This window comes from Gallus gallus, chromosome 1 (assembly GCF_016699485.2).
Source record: "Gallus gallus isolate bGalGal1 chromosome 1, bGalGal1.mat.broiler.GRCg7b, whole genome shotgun sequence".
In the NCBI taxonomy this organism is placed as follows: Eukaryota; Metazoa; Chordata; class Aves; order Galliformes; family Phasianidae; genus Gallus; species Gallus gallus.
Window position 1 is genome coordinate 189643128 of NC_052532.1, and position 12785 is coordinate 189655912.

Consider the following 12785-nt stretch of genomic DNA (forward strand, 5'->3'; position numbering starts at 1 on the left):
GGTCCCTCGCTAGGAAAGAATATATATGAACAGCAAACAATCAATGGTTGTTTAAAGAGCCTAATATCAGACTAATATAAAAATAATGCAGCACAGCAACAAGTTCACTGGAGTGCTCCTTTAACACACAACACAGCAGATTTACAGCTGTTTATCTTGCAGAAAAAAAAAGAAATGAAAAAAAGAGCATAAAGTCTTTTGAAAGGATTTTTCCTCGGCATTTAATAACTCGTATGCAAAGTAGTGAAGGATTCTTGCATGAAATCATGAATAGCAATAGATGGATTTTCAGGGTATTAGAAAAACTGAGCAGATACACAACAGGATGCCAGCAGGCAGCCTGCAGGAGACATAAGGCTTTATATTCCCACTAGGAACATACCTTCTCTGCTTTTGCTTTCCTGGCGTTATGCACAAACCTGCGTCCCAGCTTCTTGGCATACCAGATAGAGGCAAACATTGTAGTGATGAAGATTTCAGTCTGAATGCGCAGCGCAGGCACACACAGGCAAAAATGATTAAAAACAGAAAAAAATAAAAAAATAAAAAAATCCAACACCCAAAAAACTTCCACCGCAGCTGAGATACAAATCTGACGCTGGCTCAGATCTCCCAACTACGCTGCTGCTGTGTCAGATCCGCTCATGCTGCCTTGAGAAAAAAAAAAGAAAACAACGAAAACCAAAAAGCCCACCCCAGCGTGGCCAGCCTGCAGGTGTATTTACATACTGACAGCAGGAAGGCCGGGGTGAGGCATCTTTGCATCCAGCTCACATCCAGTCTGCTAAGTGCCTGTCTGCAGTTCTTTAGCACTGTCACCACAAACTACATATGTGTCAGTATGAGAGGAAGCTGCAGTAAACTACTGTAGCAGACAGCTCACCTCCTCTTCTCCTGTTCTGAAATTTAACTCCTTGCTTCTCTCCGCTTTGCAACAGAAGCGGCAGCACTTCCAATCTGAGACACACAGCACTGCAGGAAAGGAAAGGGGTGCAGGAGTGCCAAAAATAGAAATGGGTTTTAACTGTTAAGGTGAAGGAACAGGTGCTGCGTGCGTTTCAGTGCAACTAAGGTATGAAGGAAAAATGGGTTTTACTTTATTGGAGTGGCTTAGGATGTATCCAGAGATATTTTTGCTGCCTAGTTTCAGTATACCACTGAAATGCATCATAGCTGTTCCATTCCCTTGCTGATGTCATACATGCACTGCAAAAGATTTGAGACTCATCCAAGGGCTCCCGCTTGGCTTTGATAATAGCTCCGTGAACCAGAAAACTGACTTTTCCCTTCTTTTCTTTTATTTTTTTCCAAATTAATTTTTAACTTCTGCCCTACCTAAGCATGCTTCTTCCCCTTTCCCTAATTGCAACTTATTTAACGTCGGGAGTTGAGAAGTGCTTGTGGAAGCCCATTTTTTGCAGGAGAACTGCAACGTGCTGCTTCTCTTCCGCCAAATACCTCAGCTTTAACCCCTGTACCTACCTCTCTCCAGTGATAATCTCTAAACAATAAGCAGTAACATACCCTTTTGGCTCCAGACATATGACTAAACAGATGTTCTTCCCAGATGGGAGCAGTAGTAAAGCTGCAAACTTACAGAGTTTATCTCTATGTTTTTGATTGCACTTTGGTATATAGGATAATCCTGCCCCGTGCCCTCCCACCTACAATTGTAGAGATACCAACATGCAGGAGAACCGCTGCTGCCCTGTGTGCAGGACTACATTAGTGAAGCACACATGCAACAGTAATTTCTGCTCTCCTTTTCCATGGTAGAGCAAATCAAAATTAATAGGTGCACAGAAAAGAAAATACAGCCATAGCAATCTAGCATGGGACTCTTGGGGCCAAGGAAGCAGTTTTTCTGCCCAAGGAACTTAAGCGAATGGCTAAAACTATTTTCTCCAGGGTGCATAAATTCAAATGGGAAAAAATATTCCACCCCCTCTTCAAGCTTATGCAAAGCATCCAAGATACAGGGGCTGGATGGCATTGCCCAAGCTCTGAGCCGTAAGGCATATACTTTCAATTCTGCTGCAACCAGAAAGAGTTCAAGTAATTTCTTCACTGCATTTTAAAATAGTGAGTTGGTTAACTAAATGAAATTCTTAGATAGCAACTGCTTTCATGGAAACTCCAAGGCATAGGTCTGCTTTTTGCTTGACATCTAAAAGCTTCTGACAAAAGATTAGATAACTGGTAACATTTCTGGAGAAGGAGTAGCTTCTAATTGCTTCTTATTCAGGCATTTAGTTAATGCTGGCAATCAGAGAGTTGTAAGACCACAAGACAGAGTAAAATGATGTCTCATCTGGAGTATGATTTCTATGGAAGAGCTATCTGTCCCTAACACCACTCCAACTATCTGATGGTAAGAGGATGGACTGTCCAAGGTGCAAAACCTTTGTTGCACTACATAACAGATTTGAACCACTCTGTACATTTATGGGATGATATGATGTCTTGGAGAAAAGAAGCAAAAAATAAGAAAGATGCCTCAAAAGAATTGAGGGGAAAAAAAAAAAACAAAAAAAAAAACCAAGAGGTTTCTAGCTGGGATTTCACTGTAAGGAAACACAGATGGGAAAACAAAAAATATAGAAAAGGAGAAGCAACATCATTACACAGCTTAACTAACGCTATAAATGTTAATGTAAAAAGAACAGAAATAAAAATTTTACATATATGCATGAACAGCAGAGCACCTATCTCTCCCACTTTACTCCCTTGCTTTTATGAAGAGAATAATCATAATTTGAAATCATTGCACAACAACAACAAAAGAGTATATCCTCTCAAGCAACTATTTACATAGTTTTATGTATATTCAGCTGCCGAGAAAATCGAAGGAAACACTCACTAAACAATAAAATCTCGGTTTACGACTTCTATCATCAACATTAGCAGCTTTACTGAACTATCTATTCAGAAAAATAGGGAGCAATAAAATCCACAATTCATCCCACTTAAAGGAAAAAAAAAAAAAAAAAAAAAAAAACCAGAATGCATTGTTCATTTAAGGAATAATGACAAAGCAATAGGGAGATAATTTTCTCCACCCCCTGAAAATATTAGATCAGAAAGCACAAACCTTGCCAAATACCTGATGCTGATTCCAATCCGAAATGCATTTTAACTGTTTGTGTGCATTTGTAGATCTAACCAAAACCTACAGTACAGGAATGGGCAGACTACAAGCTGTTTTCTCGCACCTCCATCATGCAGTTGCCCATCATATATTGCCAATAACAGGTTTATTAGGTCTGTATCAGTACCCAGGGATTTTATGATTATTAATACTTTACTGTAACCATTACAAAGTCTGAACTTACAGAAGTGCTACAAGCTGAGCTGCTTTAGAAGAAGAATTGGAGCTCCCAGCTGTGGTCTGCCCACAGGAGTAACGTGTACTTGAGCTTGCTCACTGAAGTGCTACATTACAAGGACAGAGAAATGCGTGAAGTTGAGCAGCAATATTATCACAGACAGGAGATAATCAGTTAAGAGCAAATTTTATAGGGGTCTTCTTACTGTGAAGGTAGTTTTCAGTAAACCAAACCACCTCTATACTATACATTCAATTGCATTCTTGTGCCTCTCTGAGAAGATCTTACCACAACTGAACACATGGGTATAAGCACAAAGCAACAACTGTGTTGAATCCTATTACTGTTAAGACATGGCTCCCCAGCATAGCCATCAAGAGCAATAATGACATGGGTTAGTGAGTATGGTGGTGGTGGGTTCATGGTTGGACTAGATGACCCTAGATGTCTTTTCCAACCCTTAATGATTCTATTATTCTATTCTAATCAACACTCAGCAGATGGCTGTTTCGAAAACCTTGCCAATTCATAGAATCATAGAATGGCCTGGGTTGAAAAGGACCACAATGATCACTGAGTTTCAACCCCCCTGCTATGTGCAGGGTCGCCAGCCACCAGACCAGGCTGCCCAGAGCCACATCCAGCCTGGCCTTGAGTGCCTGCAGGGATGGGGCATCTACAACCTCCTCGGGCAACCTGTTCCAGTGTGTCACCACCATCTGTGTGAAATGTTGTTTGTATGCAATGAGCATCGCCAGTATTTTGGATGGTCAGCCTCCTCTTTCAATTTTAAAATTGCTGCTTTGCTTAAGCAGCGCATGGGAAGAAGCACAGCTTTGGTTTAGACAGGGCATAAATCTTCTCTTGTTAAGGGATAACTTCTCACAGCAAACACGTGGGGTGTCAACCTCCCCCTCACACACCTGTGGTGAAGATAGATGTTAGCTGTAGATGCTGCTTCTCTCCTACCTCCATCCGAATATACACACACAGCAGTCATAAAATGCGCTGACAAGGCCATTTAAAATACAAATATGGTTCAGTCATAAATAATGCCTTTCTTATAAGAATAGGAAGACAGATGAAAAGATTAGTCATTCAGGGCTTGCAGAACTCTGCTGCCAGCAAAATGGACAGGAGATGGAACAAGTTAAAAATGAAATATCAAAGATTTAAAACATTTTACTTTGCTTCGAGGCTTGTATGTTAACACTCCGCATAGCTCTGGGTACAGAAGCAGAGCTGATGATGTGAAGTTAGCTTTTTTTTTTAGTACTAGGCAACAACAGATATTGATTTGGTTGACTGTACAAGCAATCATCCCTGATTCCCAACACATCTAATTATCTTACGCAATTACATGATGCCAAGATAGGTTATTTAATGACTATAATACTAGGAAATACATGAACCTTAATTTCTACTATTTCATTCTGAAGGTACAAGTTTTAGACATTCAGGCCGTACACAAGTCTAAGTAAGTGGAAGTCCCAAGGTTTTCTAAGGATCAGTTTTTTCCTTCTGTGCTATCAACAGGAGTCCCACTGGACAAACATTCTTCGTCTTGCTGCAAGAGGCAATATTAGTATGGGACATCCACCTCCATGCTCACAAAAGGGGCAGTCACCCCAGTCAGCAACATCAGAAGCCTTTCTGACTTCTCTTCTGCTGAGGCCAAAACACATTCAGTTAAAGTTACAATAGAAATGAAAGATCAATTTCTTCCAGTTATGATATTCCATAACAGAATATTTTTTTTAAATAAAAATCATAAAATTGTATCACTTCTGCCTGAATTTTAAAGATGGGGAAAACTAGATTACTTAAAAGCTAGATACTTCCTTGGAGAATCTAATTCAGAGGCTGGAAAAGAGCTTAGCAATTCTTAGAACAGTCACGTGTCCTGACAAAGAAATGTCTCAGAAAAGGAAGCAGAAAGCAAAGGGAGATGGGATGAAAACAGAAACAAAAAGATGAAAAGCTATATATTAAGGATCACAGAGCTTCCTGCTCTTCTCTTCCAATTTCTTTTTTTCTAGGATATCTAACTTCCATTATAATTCTTGTGCCAATCCTTTCCTCTTCAGAAATTACCCCTTCAGAACTCCAGTGTAACATCATAGGTTTGCCCCAGTCTAATTTGCACCTTAAAACACTAGATATTGCATTACAGACATCTCCATCAGCTTTTCTGATGTATGGCAGAATTGTCTTCAGGAGAGGGCAAGAAGAATTTCACACATGTAGTCAAAAAGAAGTAAAGAAATAAAATGCAAGCATTTATCTCAGCAGATCTCTCTTATGTGTGAGACTCCAGAAATATTCTACGTGCCTTTTGCCATGCAGTTTTTCCTCTACTTTTTTACTCTTCTGTTATTTGGTGTTGTAGATTCTCATCTAACTATGATGCATGAAGGGATGTGGCTTAGAGATGGGACTCGGTAGGGCTGGCTAGAGGTTGGACTTGGTGGTCTTGAAGGCCTTTTCCAATCCAGATGACTTTATGATCCTATGATGCATGGCACAAAAGGCCAAGAGAAGAGAGGATGTAGTGCTGTGCTACACAGCTGCATGAAATAGAGCTTTAATTGTTGAAGCACGTGAAATGGAAAATGCATAAATGTTACATAAAAGAGCGAGAATCAGCACATCCCTGCACAGGCAATGTATTTTACCACTATGCAATATAATGGTATAAGAGAGACAGTGCTTTAAATTTATCCAGTTCTTTCCCTTCTCTTATTTGTTAAGCCTTGCAATGGAGGCAGTCGTAATTATGGTACTTAATTTTGATTTTCAAAATTGATTTTCCACTCTAGTTTCTGCTGGTGCATAGGAAATTCTAGTGAGTCACACAAGCAACATAACAACCATTATCAGCCTTAAAAATAAATCAGAACTTGCAAATTTCTCCTTTAGCCTTATCTTGTCCCTTGTTCTGCACAAATTGCTTCCTTATTCACCTTTCTGATAGGAAGTTTCTTCCATTGAAGTTAAGAAATCACAACTGATATGGCATGAAGACCCTCAGATGTGCCATTTTGCTGTTCAGATTTTTGTATCAAATCAAAGCATGGGATATAAAGTACAGTTATGTATTTGCATTGCAAGTAGTCCCATGGGAAATAATATCAACAATGAAATTTATCTCCGGGGAGATAAAAATAAAGACAGAACAACATATTGAAGGCAGTGCTTTTGTGTGTCATCAGTGCATTTTGCAAGGGATTTGATAGACATAATCCTGAACAAAACAATATCTGGTATGGAAACACTTTTATTACAGCATTGCATATATGCCTCCAAACCCATAACATTTGAGGACCTTTGTTTACTTTGTGTTTGCAAGTAACTCTGTGAGATGTTGGGATATTACCTCTGTTCTAGAAAGGAATAAAATGTGGCACCACACAAACAAGCATGGGAATATATATATCATCCTATCATAAGCATTATTTTATTCCTGGCTGATTACAAGTTGGCTTCTCTTTCAAACCTCTCCTTAAATCTCTCTTTCACTTTATCAGCCTCAAGAGCAAAATTAAAAAGTCAGTTTAAGCAGAAGCACCACGATTTGTAGCCACTGTATCAGTGAAACACATGGCCTCCTCTGACCTAGCATCATTTAACAGTTTCAGGTGAATCTGTCTAGCCTTCATCCTGATACCAATATCAAGAAAACCGTCATGCACAAGTAGGCTAGTTCAATGAACAGTGAAGCATTAAAGAACTGGAAGTGATGAAATCTAAAAGAATGGAGAAAAGGTGAGCTATAAACTGACTTCATGCTATTGCCTCCTCTCTGACAGGCACATGCACACTCCCGTGGGTTGAGCCCACTCAACAAATTTATGAGCAACAGCAGAGCCCACTCACACTGCTCCCCGTTACCTTAGAGTCTTGGCTGCTTTACATTACTCTCCCCAGCCTGCACTAAAGCAGATCACTATTCCCAGCTGTGATTCTCCCCCTTCATTTTCAGCCATATAATGCCGTTGGCTGGGACATTCCCCATCTGAACAGTCCCTGCAAACCCTTCCCCTCTAGAGGCTCCCAACTGGTGGAGAGCAGCCAAACACAACAGATACTGACTTCTGCTCCTTTTCATTGCAAATCACAGAATCACAGGGCTTGGAAGAGACCTCAAGAGATCATTGAGTCCAACTCCCCTGCTAAAGCAGGTACCCTACAAAAGGTCGCATAGGTAGGCATCCAGACAGGTCATGAATATCTGTACAAAAAGAGACTCCATAACCTCCTTGGGCAGCATGTTCCAGTGCTCCATCACCCATACCAGAAAGAAGTTCTTCTGCATGTTAATACAGAACTTCCTATGTTCATGTTTTAGGCCATTACTCCCTGTTCAATTGCTACACACCACTGAGAAGAGCCTGGCTTCATCTATTTGTCTCCCACCTCCCTTTAGAAATTTATAAACATTTATCAGATCTCCTTTCAATCTTCAGTCTTGCTCTTCACCTCTGTCCTCAGGTTTCCTAGGCTGTGATCTTCACTTGAGTATGCATGCTGACACTGTGAGCCCTAAGGGGACAGGATGTGCAGTCCAATGTTACAAGGGAAGTCAAAAGGTATTTCAGAGGTAAATCATTATAACCATCTCTGAACCCTTTAGGTGTTGAACCCTGGTTTAAAAAGCAATGTATTCTTGATTAAAATGCAAAAGAAAAGAGATACAGAGGAAAATGGCACAATGATGATAGTAGGGCTGGAGCAACTCTCCTATGAAAAAAGGTTGAGGGAGTTGGGCTTTTTCAGCTTCAAGAAGAGAAGGCTCAGGAGAAGCATCACTGTGGCCTTCCAGTACTTAAAGTGAGTTATAAACAGGAGAGAGACCAACTTTTTACATGGGAAGATAGTGATAGAATAAGCGAGAAACTAAAAGCAGAGAGATTTAGTTTAGATGCTACGAGGAAATTTTTGCTCAAAGAGTAGTGAGGTGCTAGAACAGGCTGCTCAGAGAAGCTGTGCATGCCTCATCACTGGAGGCATTCAAGGCCAGGTTGGATGCAGCCCTGGACGATCTCATGTAGTAGGTGGCAACCCTGCTCATGGCTGGGAGTTGGAATTAGCTGGGCTTTAAGGTCCCATTGCATCCAAGCCGTGCTACCATTTATGAAAACGTTCTATTTAGTCTGTTCACATATAAGATGGTCTATTACTAAGCTTAATCACAAAACAACAGAAGTCATCATAGACTTGTTTAAGTTGGAAAGGACCTTCAGAGGTAATCCAGTCCAATTACCCTGTAATGAACAGGGACCCTACAGCTCGATCAGGTGCTCAGAGCCTGGCTTTGAATGTCACCAGGTATGGGGCATCCACCCCTGGAGAAATCCAGGATTATCTGCAACTCCAGCTTCCTGTGTGCAGAGACAAGGAAGAGGTCTTCGTGCTTGTAGAACTAACTCACTGCCTATTTGTCACCCAAGCAGAGCACAGGGTTTTCTCTCTTAATTCTGCTATGATTCTTCCACATAAGCTTAATTATTCTTTGCAAGCCAGCTGCTCTGCCTCAAATGAAAAAAATAATGCTCTACCACACTGGGACAGGCTAAAGATAAAAGTATTAATGAATATGAAGTAATGTGATATAAAGAATTATAGAAAAAGAGAGCATCTTCCCCCGCACTGGTTTGTACAGAACCTTAGAGAAATCTGCAGAAAGGTCTGCGCGAGTCTGTAACAAAACTGATTACACAAGTGGCTCATTGTAATGTGACAGATGAAAAGGTTCAATTTGACAATAACAGTAATAAATGGTGGTGTTTGTACCCGCTCTGACCTAAAAGAGAAAAGAACTCTAAAGGAATATGAGGTCAAGAGAAAGAATGTATTTTCTGTTCATGTATGAGAAGATCTTCAGAAGAACAATAATATATCCCAATTATTAAAATATAAACTGTATGTTTACCTGTCTAAAGAATATTTCATTAAATTAATTATATGGAGAGAAAAAAAAAAAAAGGCTAAAGGTAAACACTGTGTCATGTGTTCATAACCAGTACTCCCATTCTTAGGCCAAATATGAGAAATACAGTTGCATAGGATTTTTGCATGGTGAAAACCAGGTGAAGAACTGAGGCAGCATATAGAGAGCGGGATACGTTTTGATGATAGACGGACTAGAGCTGATAGAAAAAAATCCTGAAAAGTAGTTTTAGCTTTCTGGGACAACAATACAATATAGCATCTTTTTGAACACTTTGAAGTTTTTAATGTTAACCTGAATGTTTCAAGAGAATAGAAACTTTCAGAGTTCTCTATCCAGTAGAAAATTGAGAAAGCATTCCTTGAAAATGTCAAAACATTTTTCTTGCTTTTTCCATCAAAAATCAGAACATTTCAGCCTGCTCCAGGGCTGCCAATACTGCTGTCTAAACTACATCTGCATTTAACATCCCCATGAGATCCCAGTCAACAGATATTTTTAAATTTTCTGCACATCTCACTAAAAATACTTTCTTTTGATTCATTCTAGCAGCCTAGAAGATTCGCCTCCATTTTTTTGCACTGATTTTTACCAAGCCAGGCACATTACTTGCCTTCTCGCGTCACCCATTATCCATGAAGACACTATAATCAACTTACCTGAACTTTTAGAAAAGTATAACAAGAAGGGAAATCCATACAAAAACAAGTAATTAACTACTTCCCATTTTTCATGCATAGTGGTAAGCAGCATATTTCATGCCTGGACCTCCCAGAAGAGGGATATAAGAGGAACGAGAGGCTGTTTCCTCATCACTCTCCACAGCTAAACACATAGAATATCTAGTATGTACATCCTTGGGGAAGTCAGCTAGGTAGTGAACTAAACCAAAAGCTCCTAAAGGCTTCCAGCTGAAGGAAATAATGAACAGTGCACTAAATTCAGCAATGAAAGGGAGCTCTGATTTTACTCAAGAGAAACAAATTCTTCTCTTCGCTTTCTACCGCTTCACCATTCAAAGTCTTGAAATGTTCAGTGAAGGTAAAAGCGATAAAAGGGCCCAGACTTCTAAGGAGTACCTTATCGAGCAGGTTCAGGCTTCCAGATACTTCTGGTTGTCAGCAAGAGCCAACCTATCTCATAATTAATGACAGCAGTTGATCTGGTCTCTGGTGAGCACCACTTCTAATCCAGATCCGTATTACAGAAAGCTCTACATACAATAGATACTAAGGGGAGTACTTGCAGTTGCCTGCCTACCTAGCACTAACATGCACAACACTCTCACACCCCTAAAAAGTCATTATTTTAATCAGTTAAGCACATCGCACTGCCAAAACTGTTCCTTTGAAATGCCTTCTGACGTATCTATTGCTTGCTTTCAAGACTCCCTTCTCAAATGTGAAATTAGTATTTAAGTGCTTGAAGTTCCTTAAAAATATTGGACTAAGTGATACTCAGTTATAGTTATTTGCTAAGTTGTGTTCTGCCCTCAATAATGATGTAGGTAAAGACACCAGAAAGAGCAGATTGCAACTGCATTGCACAAATATATTGGTAATTTGTTGTGATTTAAAGATGAGATAAACAGACAGCACAATCTTCTAGTTTCAGATGGTTTCAGTCTGAAGAGGACTAAAGCACTACACCTTTTTATTATCTCATCTATTATGAACAATAAATCACCATTAAAGCTCAGGACATAGCATGACAACACAAATGTGTTATATGAATGCATTACCGCAGTATATATCAAGGCAAGAGCTTGGTAGTGAAACTGAGTGAAACCTGTAGGAGTTCCATCAGAACAGGCGCATGATATAACAAACCAATCCTTTGGTTTTAATGCATACTAAGGGCACATCCTGAGTAATATATCATGGATAAATGTTACTTGTTACATCTCATGTTTCTTTGCACATGTAAAGAGATCAAAATATCAGGCAGGGCTTTGTAAATCACAATTTCAACTGTTTCTAGGACAGGGCACACAGTTCAGGTTCCAGCCTCCATAAGTGTGCATTTGGAAATGTGTAATGTGCCTCAGTGAAAGACCTGTGTTTGTATTTACACAAGGCATACTCCATTACAAATGAAAATTCAGGAGGTATTGTTGTTTGTTTTAAAGCTTCAAATCACATACAAAGTCACTTACTCAAGCAGGAACTAAGCCAGGTGAGATCGGGCCCTGGGCAGCTTGGGTGGCAACCAAACCATGGCAGGAGGTTAGAATTAGATAATCGTCAAGGCCCCTTCAAACCCAATCCATTCTACGATTCTATGATTCTATGATTCTGTGATTCTGTGATTCTACGATTCTGATTATGAACTGGTCAAACGTCACAAGAAGGGAAATTACAAACTACTTGCAAAGTTGTGGCCTCCAGAAGTTGACGTAATCTTCCCACAAAGCTGCATAGTGTGAGAGAAGCTGCTTAAGCTGATGCACTGCAATCTGATTCACAGTTACATTTAAATATCTGGTCTTCTAGATTTATGTGCATTGATGAGTTCTAGTCCATCTAGTCTAGAGGAACCAATAGAGTCCTAAAATGTTATGGAACAGCATTTTTTATAATTATATCACTTGTGTGTACTTCCTGGGCAGGTTGAAGGTTGTAAGTATGAGCCCTGAATGCCATCATAATATTGTTGTAGCTGATTGACATTAAGCACCACAAATTTCCCAGCAAAGACTTAACAAAGTAGAAAGAGTTATACAGTAGATAGATAGCATTATATACAAGGTGGTCACACACACGCACACACCCTTTATAATTCCTAAGAGTGAAATTCTCTTCTTCTATTGACTTATCCTGTTTTGTCTACCAGACAACACCGATTTTCTCTCAGTTGATTCTGGCAGAACTTCCATTCTTCTGCTTATGTATTTTTCATAGATTTAAGCATTCTATTATATTCACTTGAAACAGAGCAGCTGACTAATTCAATATTCCTGACTATATCAGATACAACTGTTCAAGGTTGCCAAAACAATTTAGTCATTTAGAACATACCTAGCTAATTTCAGCACCAGACAAATAATTTACCAATAACTCTAGACTTTGGAAAAAAGGTCGAACTATAAGCAGCTTTCATATTCTAGAAGTAGAAGTCTTGCACATTCGATTCCTCCAGACTCATCTATTTAGACAGCAAAAGCCCTAAAATACTTCAGAACACAACAAAAAATAGCATTTTGCATTTAATTAGGCTTCTCAATGTATGTGAAAGTACTTTAGAAGTGTCCCCCTGGTCAATGAAAGTAAAAATCGACAGCCATAAAAGCCCTGAATTCATTTGTAAATAGATACTGACTCTGGCACTTCACTCCAACCTAATTTATCCTACATGAAGAGAAGTGATGCAAGAACTACCAATTTATTCTTTGCTAAGCAGTGAGCATAGCTCACGGTATTAAATAATCTGAACTGCAACCATTTTTCCTACGTACACTTAAATATTTTCAGTAAATCATAATTAAGCAATTTTCCACTTCTGTACTGTGA

General features: G+C 39.5%; 1 protein-coding gene across 29 annotated transcripts in view; it reads right to left on the minus strand.

The window, feature by feature from the left end:
- DLG2 (discs large MAGUK scaffold protein 2) overlaps nt 1-12785 on the minus strand; it is a 999237-nt gene that overhangs the window by 492692 nt on the left and 493760 nt on the right. For 2 of the 29 annotated variants that reach the window (XM_040647267.2, XM_015280149.4), the window contains exon 1: nt 383-838. The exons of the other annotated variants lie outside the window; for them this stretch is intronic. In XM_040647267.2, the coding sequence (XP_040503201.1) occupies nt 383-460 (78 nt within the window). In that variant the 5' untranslated portion in view covers nt 461-838. Of the gene's footprint in view, nt 1-382; nt 839-12785 lie in introns of those variants that run through there. 29 annotated transcript variants of the gene reach the window in all.